General features: G+C 37.8%; 2 protein-coding genes across 3 annotated transcripts; one reads left to right on the forward strand and one right to left on the reverse strand.

The window, feature by feature from the left end:
- Positions 1-3,313: 3,313 nt before the first annotated feature.
- LOC110912023 (protein NODULATION SIGNALING PATHWAY 2) lies at positions 3,314-5,233 on the forward strand. Its single transcript, XM_022156688.2, has 2 exons — positions 3,314-4,010; positions 4,399-5,233. Exons 1-2 carry the CDS (start codon positions 3,344-3,346, stop codon positions 5,166-5,168), a joined length of 1,437 nt encoding a protein of 478 aa, XP_022012380.1. The 5' UTR covers positions 3,314-3,343; the 3' UTR covers positions 5,169-5,233.
- Positions 5,234-5,893: 660 nt separating this feature from the next.
- On the reverse strand, positions 5,894-14,690 carry LOC110912021 (DNA-directed RNA polymerases IV and V subunit 2). 2 transcript variants are annotated; one of them, XM_022156686.2, is made up of 8 exons: positions 14,547-14,690; positions 12,816-13,313; positions 12,513-12,725; positions 11,082-11,971; positions 10,269-10,560; positions 8,319-9,272; positions 7,531-7,802; positions 5,894-6,554 (listed from the first exon to the last, which is right to left on the reverse strand). In XM_022156686.2, the coding sequence occupies exons 2-8, from the start codon at positions 13,293-13,295 to the stop codon at positions 6,053-6,055; spliced, it is 3,603 nt and encodes a 1,200-aa protein (XP_022012378.1). In that variant the 5' UTR covers positions 13,296-13,313; positions 14,547-14,690; the 3' UTR covers positions 5,894-6,052. The 2 variants fall into 2 exon arrangements, with proteins under 2 accessions (XP_022012378.1, XP_022012379.1); XM_022156687.2 differs by having other exon boundaries at positions 12,816-13,320; positions 14,547-14,688.
- Positions 14,691-16,337: the final 1,647 nt, after the last annotated feature.

The following is a 16,337-nucleotide window of genomic DNA, read 5'->3' on the forward strand; positions in this document are numbered from 1 at the left end:
ATGTCACCATAATTATCTTCTTCATCACCATTCATGTGTTGGATCCTACACTAATTTTATTAGGAGTGACAAAATTATTCAAAGGTATTATGTCCTACACATATTTTATTATGAGTCGTGAAATTATTTAAAAGTGTTGGAGTCCTACATATTCTGTACCCTACACCAAAACATTGTTTTAATAGTGTAAGAAACGTTGAATATGTAAGATCATGTGCACGATTGTTTTATTGTGTAAGATGCACAACTATTTTATAAGATAGACTCATTAAATGATTAAAGTTCATTAATTTGAATAGTAAAAATAAATAATAGACTCATTAAATAATTTGTTGAAATTACCTTTGTATCCTTTATTTTTTTTATTCTTAATTTGTAATTTCTTCTCATTTGAACTCTCCACTATATATATATATATATATATATATATATATATATATATATATATATATATATCACCTTTGAAGAACACTATTTTATTATTCTATAACTCTAGTGATTTTACTATAATTGTCATTTCGTTTTCCATATTGATGTTAAGAGTAAAACAAGTTTGACCATCTTTACATTCTTTTTATCTTTATTATCAACTAGTTGAAGAGATTAAGTTAATACAAACTGATATTAAACTTGCTAATGATGTCAATGGGTGTTATAAAACAAAGTACGGCTATGATTGCTACTTAATTGCCTTGTTTATGGTATTACAATATTGCATAGATACCTTTTGCTAGTTGTTAATTATTTATGACTATGTCCACTTGTGCATTTAAAAAATAAATATTCTCCCAAGTGGTATTATGGTAAACTTGTATATATCATGGGAAACCATTACAACCATTATTTTTTTCAAACCAAATATGACACCATACTTAAGAATATTTGCAGATATATTCTTATATGGGCTTCATCGTTACCGATTTCTTTTTAGGTGACTTGTTTCCATTATCTATATATGAATTAAAAAGGCTTGATGAATAATTATTTAATTTTTTAAAGTGTTTAAATGTACTTCTACTTTTTATATATTAAAATGCAAACTTGAGTAATTTTTTTGTCCTTTTTTTCCAAGTCTTTTCGATACAAGCTTTAATTTGTTCTTAATTTTTGTTTATTATTTTAGGAATATTGGATTTTAATAATCCCAACCATTCATCGTTGGCCGCCAAGCGTACTAACTTTAAAATAACCACTGACAGTCCTAACTTTTAACATATTGGCCTCCAATGGACCCTGACTAACAGAATCCAAACGCCGTTAGTCTCCGGTCGCCGGAAAAACGTTTTTTGGCCGGAAAACTCATTTTTGGTCGGAAAACTCAATGTTTTCGTCCCGAACCTCTTTGTAACCTTATCATGGACCTTTGAGAACCTTTTTTCTAGTAAAAGCCTCAATTATTAAAGTCGCCGGAAAACTCTTTTTTTGCCTGGAAAACTCAACTTTTTGGCCGGAAAACTCAACATTTTCGTCCCAAACCTCTTTATAACCTTAGATCGGATCTTTAGAAATCTTTTTCCAGACAAAAACGGTTTTCCAGTGACCGGAGACTAACGGCGTTAGAATTCTGTTAGTCAGGGTCTATTGGTGGCCAATATGTCAATAGTTGGGACTGCCAGTAGTTATTTTTGAAGTTGGGACTGTTGGCGGCCAACGACGAAGAGTTCGGATTATTAAAATCCAATATTCCATTATTTTATCATTAACTTTTGAGGCTTTGAGCATGTTTTATTTTCTTCATATACTTTCTAGTATATAATATTTCATTAAAATTTCGATTATGTCGTTGCAACGTGCTTATTTTTATCTATGTCTTAATATAGATTTTACTCAAGACCGAGTCACGACTAGTATTATACATGTGATGTGGTTTACCATTTTTGTTATTTATCTTTTCTTATAACTTTGTTATACGATATTTTTATAAAATTCCGAGTATATTGTTACAACGTGCTTATTTTTATCTATGTCTTGATATAAATTTGATTCAAAACGAGTTGCGAATAGTATTGTACAAGTGACGCGGTTTACCATTTTTGTTATTTTAAAAATGTGTAGTTGCGATGCGCTTATTTTTATCAAAGCTTCTCTAAAAGTTACATAAACAAATGGGCCAAATATAATTTACCTTTTTTGTTTTTTACAAGAGCTGAACCGATACTATACGAACACAACGATACTGGTATTCCTTTTTATGCTTTTCTCGACGTTCCTATCGGTGTCATGACGAACCAAACTGATTCCGACAGCATAACATCGGTACCGGTAAAACCATTGTCGGTTGTTACTATTCATAGCCGATATAATATAGTCAAAACAGAGTTGCATTCACACCTGTATTCGTTTTCATCTCTTCTGATTGCTATATCAATATTATCCAATGCTCGTATCATCCTGATACTGTAATAAACCTAACCAATACCCATTAAAAATCCACTGCATGAGGAAACCCGCTAGTTTCAAAATGTTTATTAACTTTGAGATACTTTTTATTGGGTTGGGCACGGAAATAAATCATGATTTTTACAATAAGAGGACCCGGGGTGGGAGCTCACATCACGCGTTATAAATTGACAACGCCGTTATACACGGCCGCCGCTACCATTCACCACACGTGAATAAGAAAACGCGTTAAACACATCACGCGTTGAAGTTTGATCAAATGAATGTGTATTACTTGTACATTGGGTATTAATACTTGTACATTGGAATCTCATCACTAGTGATACCACCCCCCTACATTTCTATCACTAGTGATAGAATATTGGTTGTACATATGGCATGACTTGATTGGATAGTGGGAGTGATAGATTCTATACTAGTGAACCACCCCTAGTCCCCTAATTTACACTTCATATTTTAAAAATTACACAAAATGGACTAAATCAACTTTAAAATCACTGCTTCTGTTTATTTTGGATTTGGTGTGTTATTTTTTACCGGTTTCACGTGTACTAAATCAACCCTTGATCTTTATTGTTTTTGGTTCCTTTTAACTTTTCTCAAAGATGCCAAAAATTGAAGCATTAAGAGTTCACATGGTATTGTATATTAAATATTAAATATTAAATATTAAATTATTAATATAGAAGGTGAGACTCAATTAAAAGACTTGTATAATATTGTTCAGACAAATGTACTGTAGGGATTCGTCTCTAAAAATAGTAGTACTTACAACTTTTTTAAAATTGCTATGATTTTATTTTATATTATGAATATGTTTCTTTCTCCATGTAATTATTTAAAATTCTTAGCCTCTATAAAAAAAAGGATACCACCATGACACAAACTCAATTCTAATGCTCTTCACTCATATCCCCCCTCCAAAACTAAAATTAGCCTACAAATGGCCATGGTTTTTAACCACCTCCCGGATCTTGATTTATCCCACTATAGCACCACTACTACTGAAAGCACCACCACCGGAGACGATAATCATTACCGTAACTTGGGTGACTGGTCTCCGGTGGTGGACTGGGATGCACTTTCCGTGCATCCCCAAGAAAATTTTCATGGCCTTTTCGAATTTGAACCAAATGAAGACGATAACGACCACCATATGAATCTTGATTCACCTACTACATTGATGGTGGAACCACCGGTCTCACCCTTTTCCGATGATGTAAAAGGGCTGAGATTGGTCCACTTACTTATGGCCGCAGCGGAGGCCATGGCTACTGACAACAAGAGTTATGATCTCGCTACTGTGATACTGGTTCGGCTCAAGGATTTAGTGTCCCCAAATGAGGGCACTAATATGGAAAGACTCGCCGCGCATTTCACGGATGCGTTGCTTAGTTTGCTTGAAACTAGTGCTCGCGGCGGTGTTGGGGGGTTGCATTATAAACAAAACCACCACCTCCATCACCCGACTGACGTCTTAGCTGCATTCCAGCTCTTACAAGACATGTCACCATATGTCAAGTTTGGGCATTTCACGGCGAATCAAGCAATCATCGAAGCAGTTGTTCATGAACGACGAGTTCACATAATCGATTACGATATTATGGAAGGTATTGTTAGGAACACTTTATTGTAATTATCTTTACCATATTGAAAAAAAAATGTTTCTAAGGTGTTTTAGAAAAAAATCTAAGGGGTTGTTTGGCAACATCTGAATCAATAAGTGCTGAATGAATAAGAGGTCTGAATGGGTAAGAGGCTCTGAACCAGTTGATTGAATTTTGTAATGTCAGCGTATTCGAGAAGTTCGCTTGCCACATGAATACTTAGGATAGCAAACTCCCTAGAAACCAAAATAATTTTAAAACCCGCTAGAACACCTAGTAATAAAAAAAACTATAATTAGAAGATATTATTTTATTGGGTTTCATTTATAATTACGCTTATATAATTAATTTATAATATAAAATACCTTACAAGGTTTTCATTATTCAACAGGTATCCAATGGGCATCACTAATGCAAGCTTTGATATCTCGGAAAGACAGAGCACCACCACCCTACCTCCGCATCACCGCCCTATCCCGGCCGGGAAGTGGTCGGAAATCCATCTCCACCGTCCAAGAAACCGGCCGCCTCTTAACCTCTTTCGCCGCTTCCATCAACCTACCATTTTCTTTCCACCAATGCAAACTCGACTCAAACGAAACCTTCAAACCATCATCCGTAAAACTAGTACGAGGAGAAGCCATCATCATTAACTGCATGTTACACCTCCCCCACTTCACCCACCGACCACCAACTTCAATATCTTCCTTCCTCGCCGGAGCCAGAACTCTAAACCCCAAACTAGTGACCGTTGTCGAGGAAGAAGAACAGAAAGTTGAAGGTGGGTTTGTGGGTCGGTTCATGGACACACTGCACCATTACTCGGCTGTTTACGACTCCTTGGAAGCCGGGGTTCCGATGCAAGGGCGGGCTAGGACGTTGGTGGAACGCGTGTTCATGGGTCCAAGAATTATGGGTTCGTTGGCTCGGGTGTATCGAGAAGAGGGTGAAGGTGGTTCGTGGGGTGATTGGTTGACGGCTGAACCGGGGTTCCAACCGGTCAACATAAGCTTTGCAAATCATTGTCAAGCAAAGTTGTTATTGGGGTTGTTTAATGATGGTTATAGAGTGGAGGAATCTGCGAGTAATAAGCTTGTTTTGGGGTGGAAATCTCGACAGTTACTTTCTGCTTCAATTTGGACATGTTTGGAAACCAACTGATTTTACCAATTTACCCTTTCCTGCTTTGGTTGTTTTTAGTCAACTCTTTTTCATTTGTTTGTTTTCATTTTTCTTTTGGTAGATTGCATATATCACTTTCATACTTGTAAAATAACATATTTTCAACTAAAACTCTTGGTTTCAAAAAGCTAGAAGCGCACAACAACGACGAGGTCTAGAAATAAAGCGCGACACGCAAAAGCGGTGAGCGTTTCGTACCCGAGGCGCAAGGAGATTATATAAATTTTTTATATATATCCCATAGGTTTTAGCATCCTTTATCTAAAATATAGCTATAAATACGGTTTATATATGATTTGTCTACATATACGAGCCAAAAAACCTATTACACAACACTTTGATGCATAAAACACAAAAAAAAAAACCCAAAGCATGTAAGGCGCACGTCTCAGACCTCAAAAAAACCCAAAAAATGTGCTTTTCTTGCGCTCTGTAGAAAAGGCGCGCCTCAGCCCTCGGGTAACATGAGGCGTTGAGGCATGCGCCTAGTCGAGCTTTTTTAAAAACCAGCTAAAACTAAGGGTCAATATCCTACGTCTGGGAATCAAGGTATGGTGTTACGACGTGTAACAAGGGGTGAGGGGTAAATGCGTTAAACAAAATGTAAAAACATCTTGGCCGCAAAGTCATACTGGGAATTTATCGCCCTTTTCTAATAGAGTGCTAAAGAGAAGCGTCTATATTTTCTACTAGAACACCACACAGATACACAAAAAGATGCATAATAAAAGACCATGTTCTGCCCAACCCATAGCAATGTACAACTACAACTACATGGGTACAAGTCAGTGAAACCAGTTTTTTACCAAAAGAAAGAGTCGTTCGTTCCTACTTCAGATCATTCTACCATAAGTTAGATAAACTTAGCATAGTTCAGTGTCAAACTTAAGAGAGATCCCCATACTAAAGAGCTCTTGAGACAGTAACTTTGCACCATACGGCACGCTTACCTTGATCACGTCTTCCATAGAGTCACATATCCGACAATATGGCCCACGGATCTTATGCCCACCCGGGACCGACCTCTGGATCACACTCGCCATTCTCTTGCACCTTCTGCAGACATGCATTTCTGAGCAGTCACTGAGAGTGAAAAGACGCTCATGAAGGTTAGCCGACGCTCCATGGGCTATGAGACAGTCGCGCTCCATCTCACCGAATTTGATCCCACCGAAACGTTTCCTGTCTGCCACTGGTTGTCGGGTGAGAGGGTGTACCGGGCCCGTGTTTCGAAACTTCACTTTGTCTTCAGACATGTGGACCAGCCTTTGGTAGAATGTTGGTCCTATGAAAACGAGAGATTTCACCATTTCACCAGTCCGCCCGTCGTATAGCCTCTCGTTTCCCCATCTTGAATACCCGGCCCTAAAATTTAAAAAAAAAAACAAAAGACTCGGTGACTGTAATTAGTTGAAGATATGACACTACTTAGAAATATACAACCATGGTAGTTTTTGACTCTTGAGATCAAATGAAGTAACATTAAATTTCATAATTTGCAATTACTAGCTACGATTTTGGCCCATTAACTTGGGAATGGTTGATTCAGGTTATGATTTACCTCTAACACTTCCTAAATCATTTTATTAAAAAAAACGGAATTATCATTGAAATAATATAATATTTGTAATCACGACAACCGGATTGTTTACTAAAACTAGGGGTTGATGCCCGCGCTTCCGGCGGGCGGGGGAATTTGGTTGTTATCGTTTGGTTTGGTTTGGTTTGGTTTGTACGGTACCGAAACTCGGCATAGTAGCAACTGAAAGAGAAAACTAAAAATATAAAGTGGTTGTCCAGCTAAAACGATATCATAATTTACGTCAAACATAAATACGTACAAAAAAATAAGAACGAAAACGTATTATATTTGACCCGAACCATTTCCGTAACAATTTACGTCAAATGTCATAAAGTTAAGGAAATGAGTAAAAAGTTTTTAGAAAGTTAAGGGGGTATAACTGTAAAAACTGTAAGTTAAGGGGCTAAAGTGAAAAAGAGACAAATAAAAAAATAATAAAATTACTGTAGCATGATAGTGACAAACGCTACAGTAACCCAAACTTGTTTTTAATACATTTATAATTATAATATAATTATAATTAAATGAAAAGTTAACGGAAAAAAAGCGTTTCGGGTCAACCCTGACATACCAAAGTGATACATTTGACCCGATTTACCCAACCAGCACATTAGGCCACCTCTACTTTCTATGATTTTATGAGACTAGAAATGACAAAACTATAAAAACGTTCCGGCAAAACCGGAATCTATTTCTAGTTTCAGAAAGAAAAAAAAGACGACTCTAGAATGTAGATGTTGAGCTCTGGGATTGTACTACCTGTGAAGCTGGTCGGTTATGGCATCAACAGAGAGAGAAGAAAACGGAGTGGCGTATCTTTGTGAACCACCTAACGCAATCCCCTTTGCCAGTGCGGACTCCAACATCTGTCCAGGAGTTTGTCTTGACGGGAAAGCATGCGGGTTTATAACAATATCCGGAACTATTCCTTGTACCGTGAACGGGAAATTTTCTTGAGATTCCAAATAACCCAAAACACCCTTTTGCCCGTGCATACTCGAAAACTTGTCACCGAGGCACGGCGAACGAACCTAAAACCAACCATTGCTTAGCAACAAGACGAGAAAAAGAAATGAGTAAAATGTCATTTTCGTCCCTGAGGTTTGGCCAGTTTTGCGACTTTCGTCCAAAGGTTTGTTTTTTCGCATTTAAATCCAAAAGGTTTGAAATCTTACCATTTTCATCCGACTCGTTAACTCCATCTGTTTTTCTCCGTTAAGTCTGGGGTATTGCCGTCTTTTTATACACTTTTTATTAAACTAAAAACTATAAGAAATAAAGAGTTGGAAGATCCACCTCTGTTGACTTTATTTCTTATAGTGTTTTTAGTCTAACAAACATGTCTAAAAAGACAGTAATACCCCTGACTTAACGGAGAAAAATGGATGGAATTAATGAGTCAGATGAAAATGGCAAGATTTCAGACCTTTTGGATCCAGATGTGAAAAACAAACCTTTGGACGAAAGTCGCAAACTGGCCAAACCTCAGGGACGAAATGGCATTTTACTAAAAAGAAATACTCAGACAGAAATTATAACTGCATTACCTGTCTCAGAGATACCTCAGCAAAGTTCATTCCTTCATCATTTGCTGATAGTACAACCTTTTGAACCATTCCTCTTTCAGTGTGCTTCAACTTCACGCTATGATCCGTTCCCGCTTCGGTAAATTTCCCGATCACTATATCACCGCTCTGCAAATTAGCACCGACAAACGGAAACCCGTCATCGTCCAGACTGTCGACCCGTCCGATCTTACTTTGTATCTTCCCGAAGTTGATAGCATCGTCAGACTTCGGTTTCTTCCCTAACGCTTCCTTATTCTCCACTTCTGCTTTATAGCTTCTAGTATGTTCCGACCGAAACATCCCGCGGTCTAAACAAGCACGGTTCATAACCAACGAGTCCTCTTGGTTGTACCCTAGATGCACATTCACCGCCACAATGGCACACTGTCCGTTGTAGAATTCGGGTCTCGGGATCATACCCTTTTGACTTTGACCAAAAGGTTGACTTTTTTCAAGACAGTCGGAAAGCACGGTTTTGAAAAGAGGCCTCTGTGGATAAAACAGCTGATGTGAAAGAGTGTCGGCTCGGATATCGGGATTTGTGCTTGAGTACCCGATCGCTTGCTGACTGTGTTTTTGCGATTGAAAAAGGACCCTCTTGGCATGATCATGATTAGCGAATGGGATGATGCCGCAGCTTAAACCTAACATAAACGACATGTCGAGTTCACAATGTGTGTATTTTCCAGGGTTATGATCGTCATTTTCCAAAAAAAGATACTTGATGTCCCATGCGGTGCAGCAATCTTCTTCCTCTTCGGTTCCGATTAGTTCGACGACTCCGTTATCTAGAAGATCTTGGAACGAGTAACCTCCACCTTTCAGAAGTTTGATTTTGTGCAAGTTTTTGACAACTAAAAGTGGTCGCAAGATCCTTCCAGCATCACAAAATATCCTCACTTCTTTATGTTTAGCATCTCTTTTTATTTCAACCTGCGACAATTTAGGAAAAAAAACAAGTGTATATTTAATGCTTACAGCCTCCTAAATTGTTATCTTCAAATTTTACATTGTTATTGTAATAACATAGCTTTTTAATCATATTGACTATTTGAGTAAAGTAAGCGGATGATCCCCGTGGTTTACCAAAACTTTGGATTTGGTCTCTAGCTTTCTAAAAGTACATGGATGGTCCCTGTGGTTTGAACTTTGTAACGACTTTAGTCCCTAGCCAACAAATCTAAAGGTTTCAGCAGGCAGGTCCAAGTTAAGGACTAAATGTGTTATAAAGTGCAAACCACAAGGACCATCCATGTACTTTTGGAAAAAGCTAGGGACTAAATGCGTTACGAATGCAAACCACAAGGGCCATCCATGTACTTTTGGAAAGCTAGGGACAATTCCAAAATTTTGGTAAACCATAGGGACCATCCCTGTACTTTACTCTAACTATTTATAAAAAATGAAAAAAAAAACATGTTTGCAGGTCAACCTTACACAACCCAACCATGGTTGTTAATGGCGAATAGCGACAAATAGCGATAAGGTACCTATATGCTACATGACAAATAGCGATGAACAGCGGGCGCTATTTAATAAATAGCGATACACTAGAAAAAAAATTAAAAACTTTGTATATGTATATTATATCAAAATACCCTGGTATATACGCTATATTACATGTATATTTAACAAAAACCTAAAGTCTTGCTATTTTATAGCTATATTTAATCGCTCTTTATATTTAAAAAAAATTGAAATCCCACTATTTATCGCTACATACCCTGTAGGGACCTTCGACCTATACGTTACGCTATTCGCTATAGTGACCGCTATTGATAGCTATGAACCCACCTTCCTGCACTAATTACAACCAATTTTGACCCATTACCCGACCCGTCCAACCCACCCATTTTGCCACCTCTATGTGGGGGGAGTGTAAATGATATGCATGCAATCTAAAAGCCATACAAACATAAACAAACTAACCTGATGAGGTACTTGTTTTCTACGACGCTTGCTCCGGAACTCAGCTACAAACGAAGCGGAATCTTTGCAAGTCCCGACCCAATCACCGTTCACGAAAATTTTGTCCATTCCGGAGAGTGACGTTGAAGTATCATCCACCAGTTTTTCCATACCACAAGCTAACAGCGCATCTGAAAGATCTTCCCGAACAGTGGTTGACACGAGAGCAGTCGCAGCCAGATTCTTTATCAACCCGCAATTTTCACCGTCAGGGGTCGAAAGATAACATATCTTTCCCCAGTGAGACGGGTGTCTACATTCACCAAACAAAAGATTGCCAAAAGTTAATAAGTATCTAAAAAAATCGAGTAAAACTCGTCCCTGAGGTTTTGGCCAGTTTTGCGACTTTCATCCAAAGGTTTGTTTTTTCGCATCTGAATCCAAAAAGTTCTAAATCTTGCCATTTTCATCCGACCAGTTAACTCCATCCATTTTTCTCCATTAAGTCAGGGGTATTACCGTCTTTTTAGACATTTTTATTAGACTAAAAACACTATAAAAAATAAAGTCAACAGAGGTGGATCTTCCACCTCTTTATTTATTATAGTTTTTTAGTTTAATAAAAAAATGTCTAAAAAACAGCAATACCCCTAACTTAATGGAGAAAAATGGATGGAGTTAACGAGTCGGACGAAAATGGCAAGATTTCAAACCTTTTGGATCCAGATGCGAAAAAACAAACCTTTGGGGAAAAGTCGCAAAAATGGCCAAACCTCAGGGACAAAAATGGCATTTTACTCAACAAAAATCAAACTAAGAAAACGAAGAACTTACGGGTATCTTGCATCTCCAGCTTTCCCGGCGTACAAAACCTGCTGACGTGTTCTTCTCATATCGGAAATCATTTGCAAAGGATTTGCCCTCCGAAGCATTGCCACAACGCCCGAAGTCTTCTCCATGTATTTTAACGGATGCGACCATGTACCCGTTGAAAAAGCGCGCGAAAGCCCGTTTGTAATAATCGCAGAATCAAAATACTGCTCGATTGGATGTACGACTCGATCTGGATAAAGATCCCGTTGCAACGACTTCACCATTCGCTTCACAGCGTGTCGAAGATGAATGTTTAGCTCTCTCTCAATCAACTCACCGGCTAATTCCAACCTTTTGTTTCTAAAATCGTCTTTATTGTCGACTTTTCTTTGACCTGCGTAACCTTCTAGAAGACATTTCACCATGTACCCAAGATACCGAGCTTTTCTACTAAAGCCGATGATATTCGGAAACAAGTAATTCTCGATGCATTCTTCAACCGACTCTTTAGGAGGAAAGCTGCTTTTTTTAAGAAGTTTATCAACAAATTCTAGGGCGTTTCGTCCTTTACGGAATCCGTCACAAGTCTCATCAGCAGCGTGAATGGAAGCGATTAATATATTGACAATGTTTCCATCCGTGATGTCAGCATCGATCAGGTCAACCACTTCTTTATCTGAGGATACGCCAAGGGCGAAAAAGAGAATCCATATGGGCATATCTTCTAAGCTTAACGTATATACGTTTATCACTTGAGCTCCACCTACAATATCTTCAATGTTATTAGGAGTGTCTGTCAGTTTCACGTAAACTCTTTTTCTCTTGTGAACCGAACGGTATGTCACACGCCAGTTTGGAGTGCCCGACACCCAGATTCTATCAGACCCAAGCTGCTCTTGTGCAATGAAAGTCTGCAAGAATGTTTTTTGAACATTACCGACTATATTTGTCTCTGGCATGAAAACGTAAGTTTACTGTTAAGTAAAGAGAATGCCATTTTCGTCCATGAGGTTTGGTCAGTTTTGTAACTTTCGGTCAAAAGTTTGTTTTCCCAGATCTGGATCCAAAAGGTTTGAAATCTTGCCATTTTCATCCGGCTCGTTAACTCCATCCAATTTTCTCCATTAAGTCAGGGATATTTCCGTCTTTTTTGCTAACTTAAAAGGCAATTAGGTCTTTTTCACTTTATGTAAGAAGACCGAATACCCCTAAAAAGCACCAAATTGCGCTTTAAGTTAACAAAAAAGACGTAAATATCCCTGACTTGACGGAGAAACATGGATGGAGTTAAACGAGCCGGATGAAAATGGCAAGATTTCAAACCTTTTGGATCCAAATGCGGAAAAACAAACCTTTGGATGGAAGTCGCAAAACTGACCAAACCTCAAGGACGAAAATGCCATTTTACTCGTGAAGCGAATTATAATATTAGACAGAAGTATATATTGTTACCTTCTCGGCTCCTTTGACTATGAAATAGCCACCTTGGTCATAATCACAGTCATCTTTGTCGGCTCCACTCATCCAGCACGAGTCAGAATTAATCATCACCGGAATCCTCCCAATATAAACTTCTCGCTCCTCGGTATCTATGACTTTCTTGTCCAGAATCTTCTCTTGTCCAGTTTTGAACTTATCACTTCTAACAAGCTCTTGAGTATAAACCTATAACATTACACAATTACCAAATATTAACATATCAAATCAACAAGAACAAGCATAATGCATTAAGACGAAATGCGTATAAATTTTAACCTGTTTTGAGATGTGAACTTTCAATCTGGATGAGTAAGTCATATTCTGAAGACGGGCATGTCTGGGCAAGAACTCGAGGTAATCTTTACCACTATCAGCTGAAAACTTTTCGCCTGTCCAAAACCTAGGGCGCTCGTTAGTAACCTTCCCGAATTTAACCGAAGCAAACCTCCATTCATCACCCTTCTTCGAGGGATCATACCCTGGCTCAACGATAATCTCACCAAGCGAGTCGAAAACCTTCTGAATTCCTACTTTGATGAAGTCATCATATGAGTTAATCTGATGACTTATAAGACCATAATGTTTGAAAAATGCTGTTGATGCTCGTTTAGTAAAGTTCTTCAAAGTCAGTTCATCGAAATCCCTAACTGATGGCACGTCCATCATATCATCGTCATCGTCTTCGTCATCGTTTAAGTCGAGATGCGCTGATCCATTTGAAGGCTTCTCCTTGTTACTCGGTCCCGCTTCTTCCATGTTGTTTGAATTTAGTAGCTAAAACCAATAAATTCAAGATCAGTGGTGCAAAAGATAAGAACTGAAGCACGTTAAAAGAATTGTACCCCCTATTATTGAATGCGCCCCCTCTCTATATGATTTGACTATTCTCAGTTCTATACGGTCCGTATAATATTGTAGCATACGATCATCGCCTTGTTATACGACCCGTATAACTATGGTCACCCTTTCATACGGCCCGTGTATCAACTTACTATACAAGGGGTACATTCAGTAACAGTGGAGTTGGGTGTACATTTAGGCATTTAGCACAACCCTTATTAAAAAGGGGTGTTGCTAAAGAGACACCACCTCATTAGTGTCCACCAACCCACATGTCACATCATATGAGCTGTATCAGGGGTGCAAACGAGCAAAGCTGAGGCCGAGCTCAACTAGGCTCGAGCTTGATTCAAGCTTTGTTTTTAAAGCTCAAGCTCGGCTCGTATATTATTTATTGATTAATTTACATTAATTATAATTATTATTTTATATATAATTTAGTTATTTTTTCATAATTTATAACAGTGATTATTATTATTATTTAAATATATATTTAATATATTAATAAAAATATATATAAACAGTAGGCTCGTTTAGACTCGCGAGTCGGCTCGATCTCGTTTAAGCTCGGCTCATTTCGAGCTTTTTTTCGAGCCAAGCTTGAGTAGCTCGTGAGTAGCTCGGTTCATTTGCACCTCTAGTTATATGACAAGGCGGAAAAAGGTCATACGGGCCTATGAGTTTGTAAGTGGTCACATCAGTGTTTCTTAGTCAGTCAAAATATCACACCGGTGGTATGATTTAACCATCATACGGCCACCATTTTCCGCCTCATCATACCCCCTTTTTGACAACTTTTAGCCCTAAAAACCCTAAATGAACCTAGTAAGGTCAAACACAACATATAAACTTGCAAATAACACAAAAAACCGTAGCGATTAAGCTACATTTGCAATCAAACAACCACAAAATCACTTCATAAAAAAAAAAAAAAAAGTTATACCTTTGACCTCAAAAAAAAAAAAAAAAATCAAAATCAAAATGTTAACCACACAAAGCACAAAAATCAACTGATCGTCTGAAAATTATAAGAAACTAAACTACTACGCATGCAATTTGACAACTCTAGTGATCGTTCTAGCGATCCGATCCTTAAAACCCTAACAAAACCCTAACAAATTATGACAATAAACGCAGCTGTTGATGGAATTTTAAAGAGATACTTACAAAGGAGCTTGGAGTTTGAAGATTTTTTAAGCTAGCGTCGATTTCTAGGGTTTTGAGAGAGGTATAGAAGCGAAATGCTGTAGGATTATGCAAATGAAATGAATTATCGAAAGATTTTAGAGACAAGAGTACACTGTCACATACCAAAAGTTATAATGTTGAATATGCTAAATTTTTTTATATTTTTAACATAGAGTAAATTACAAAAATCGTCTTTTATATTTACAATAGATTGCAAAGTGTGTTCTTTGTCTTTAAAAAGTACAACAAACATACTCGATGTTTACAAACCCTTACACTTTATGTCCTTTACCCCTAACTCAGTTAGTTTTTATAGTTAAATCTGACTAAATGGACCCCACATGAGGGTATTTTGGATATTTTACACTAAATGCTAAATAAAGAATCATAAAATTAATAAATACTTTTTTGTTTAAATACACACATATATATATACATATACATATATGTAAGGATAAATTACACTTTTCGTCCTTTATGTTTGTAGCGGGTTGCAATGGATGACCTTTAACTTTAATAATTACATTCACAGTCCTTTATTTGAAAAACTCATTACATTTTACGTCCTTTGACCCTAACCAGGTTATAATTTTCAGTTAAATATAACATGTGCATTGCACATAAGGGTAATTTAGTCATTTTAGAAATATCTTTAACAAAAACAAAAAAATAAAAATATATATAAAAACCCCTTTTATCTCCACGAAAACTCAGATCCCCTTCTTCCTCCTTCTTCTTCTCCACTTACCCACCACCACCACACCATCACCACCTGCCACCACACTACTACCCACCTTCGCATCACCCCGTCGCAACCACTACACACCACCACCACCATTACCCCCCCCCCAATCTGAACCCTAGCTTGGGTTATCGGAAACCACCACCTGTCGCCATAACCAGTCTAGCACCACAGAGGATATATCTAGGTTTATACAGATCTGAACTCTACGCTACTGAAGCCGGCACCAAGGATTACAGACTCTTCAACTGTATTCAGGTCCGTACAGATCTGCTAAATGACGGTGAGTGTTCTTCAGTTGGATTACTACTATGGGATGAGAAATATTTCCGGCTTGACGCCAGTTTTGGCGGGCTATCGTTTTCAGGCGAAGAACGGAATAACTGTAACTGTAAGTTAACCGGTATGTCGAGAACTTGACAATCGGTGCCGGAAAGAACACCGAGAAAGTCCATGGTTGATGAACCGGTTTTCCTGTTGACTTTTTGACTCTCTGAGACTCAGAAGACGGTTTATCTTTGTCGACATCAGTTACGTTTCCGGGAACCGATGAGATTGGCAAAGAGTTTATTTTGTTAATTATTTGCATTAGTTGGTCTTTGTTTGGTAACGGTGATGAACTACTGGTTGTCTTCAGTGTTTCCTAATATTTAATAAACCATAAATATTAGATTTGAGTCATTCAATGATTTGAAAGACATAAGATAAAAAAAAAGAAATGAAGTGGGGAATTTTGGTAATAATACCTTCAGCACAAGCTAAAATGACAGGGTCTCCAGTGAAGTGAATTCGGATGCCCTCTCTGCACAAAACCTTATTATTTACTCAAAGCCCAAACAGGGTTCAAATTGGGGGGACGGTAATGGTGGTGGTGGCAGGTGGTTATAGTGATGGTGTGGTGGTAGTGATGGTGTTGGGTTATAGTGATGGTGTGGTGGTAGTGGTGGTGGTGGTGGTAGTGGGTGAGTGGAGAAGAAGAAAGAATAGGATGTGGGTTTTCATGGAGAGACTGAGGTTTTTATATATTT

This window comes from Helianthus annuus, chromosome 15 (assembly GCF_002127325.2).
Source record: "Helianthus annuus cultivar XRQ/B chromosome 15, HanXRQr2.0-SUNRISE, whole genome shotgun sequence".
NCBI lineage: Eukaryota > Viridiplantae > Streptophyta > Magnoliopsida > Asterales > Asteraceae > Helianthus > Helianthus annuus.

What these genes read in the sequence shown, in the direction of transcription:
- LOC110912023 (XM_022156688.2), top strand. Translation starts at nt 3,344, where the DNA reads ATGGCCATGGTTTTTAACCACCTCCCGGATCTTGATTTATCCCACTAT. An exon ending in CGATTACGATATTATGGAAG is followed by an intron (nt 4,011 to 4,398) that starts GTATTGTTAGGA and finishes ATTATTCAACAG; the next exon opens with GTATCCAATGGGCATCACTA.
- LOC110912021 (XM_022156686.2), bottom strand. Translation starts at nt 13,295, where the DNA reads ATGGAAGAAGCGGGACCGAGTAACAAGGAGAAGCCTTCAAATGGATCA. An exon ending in TAGTCAAAGGAGCCGAGAAG is followed by an intron (nt 11,972 to 12,512) that starts GTAACAATATAT and finishes ACATTCTTGCAG; the next exon opens with ACTTTCATTGCACAAGAGCA. An exon ending in CTGAGGTATCTCTGAGACAG is followed by an intron (nt 7,803 to 8,318) that starts GTAATGCAGTTA and finishes GGTTGGTTTTAG; the next exon opens with GTTCGTTCGCCGTGCCTCGG.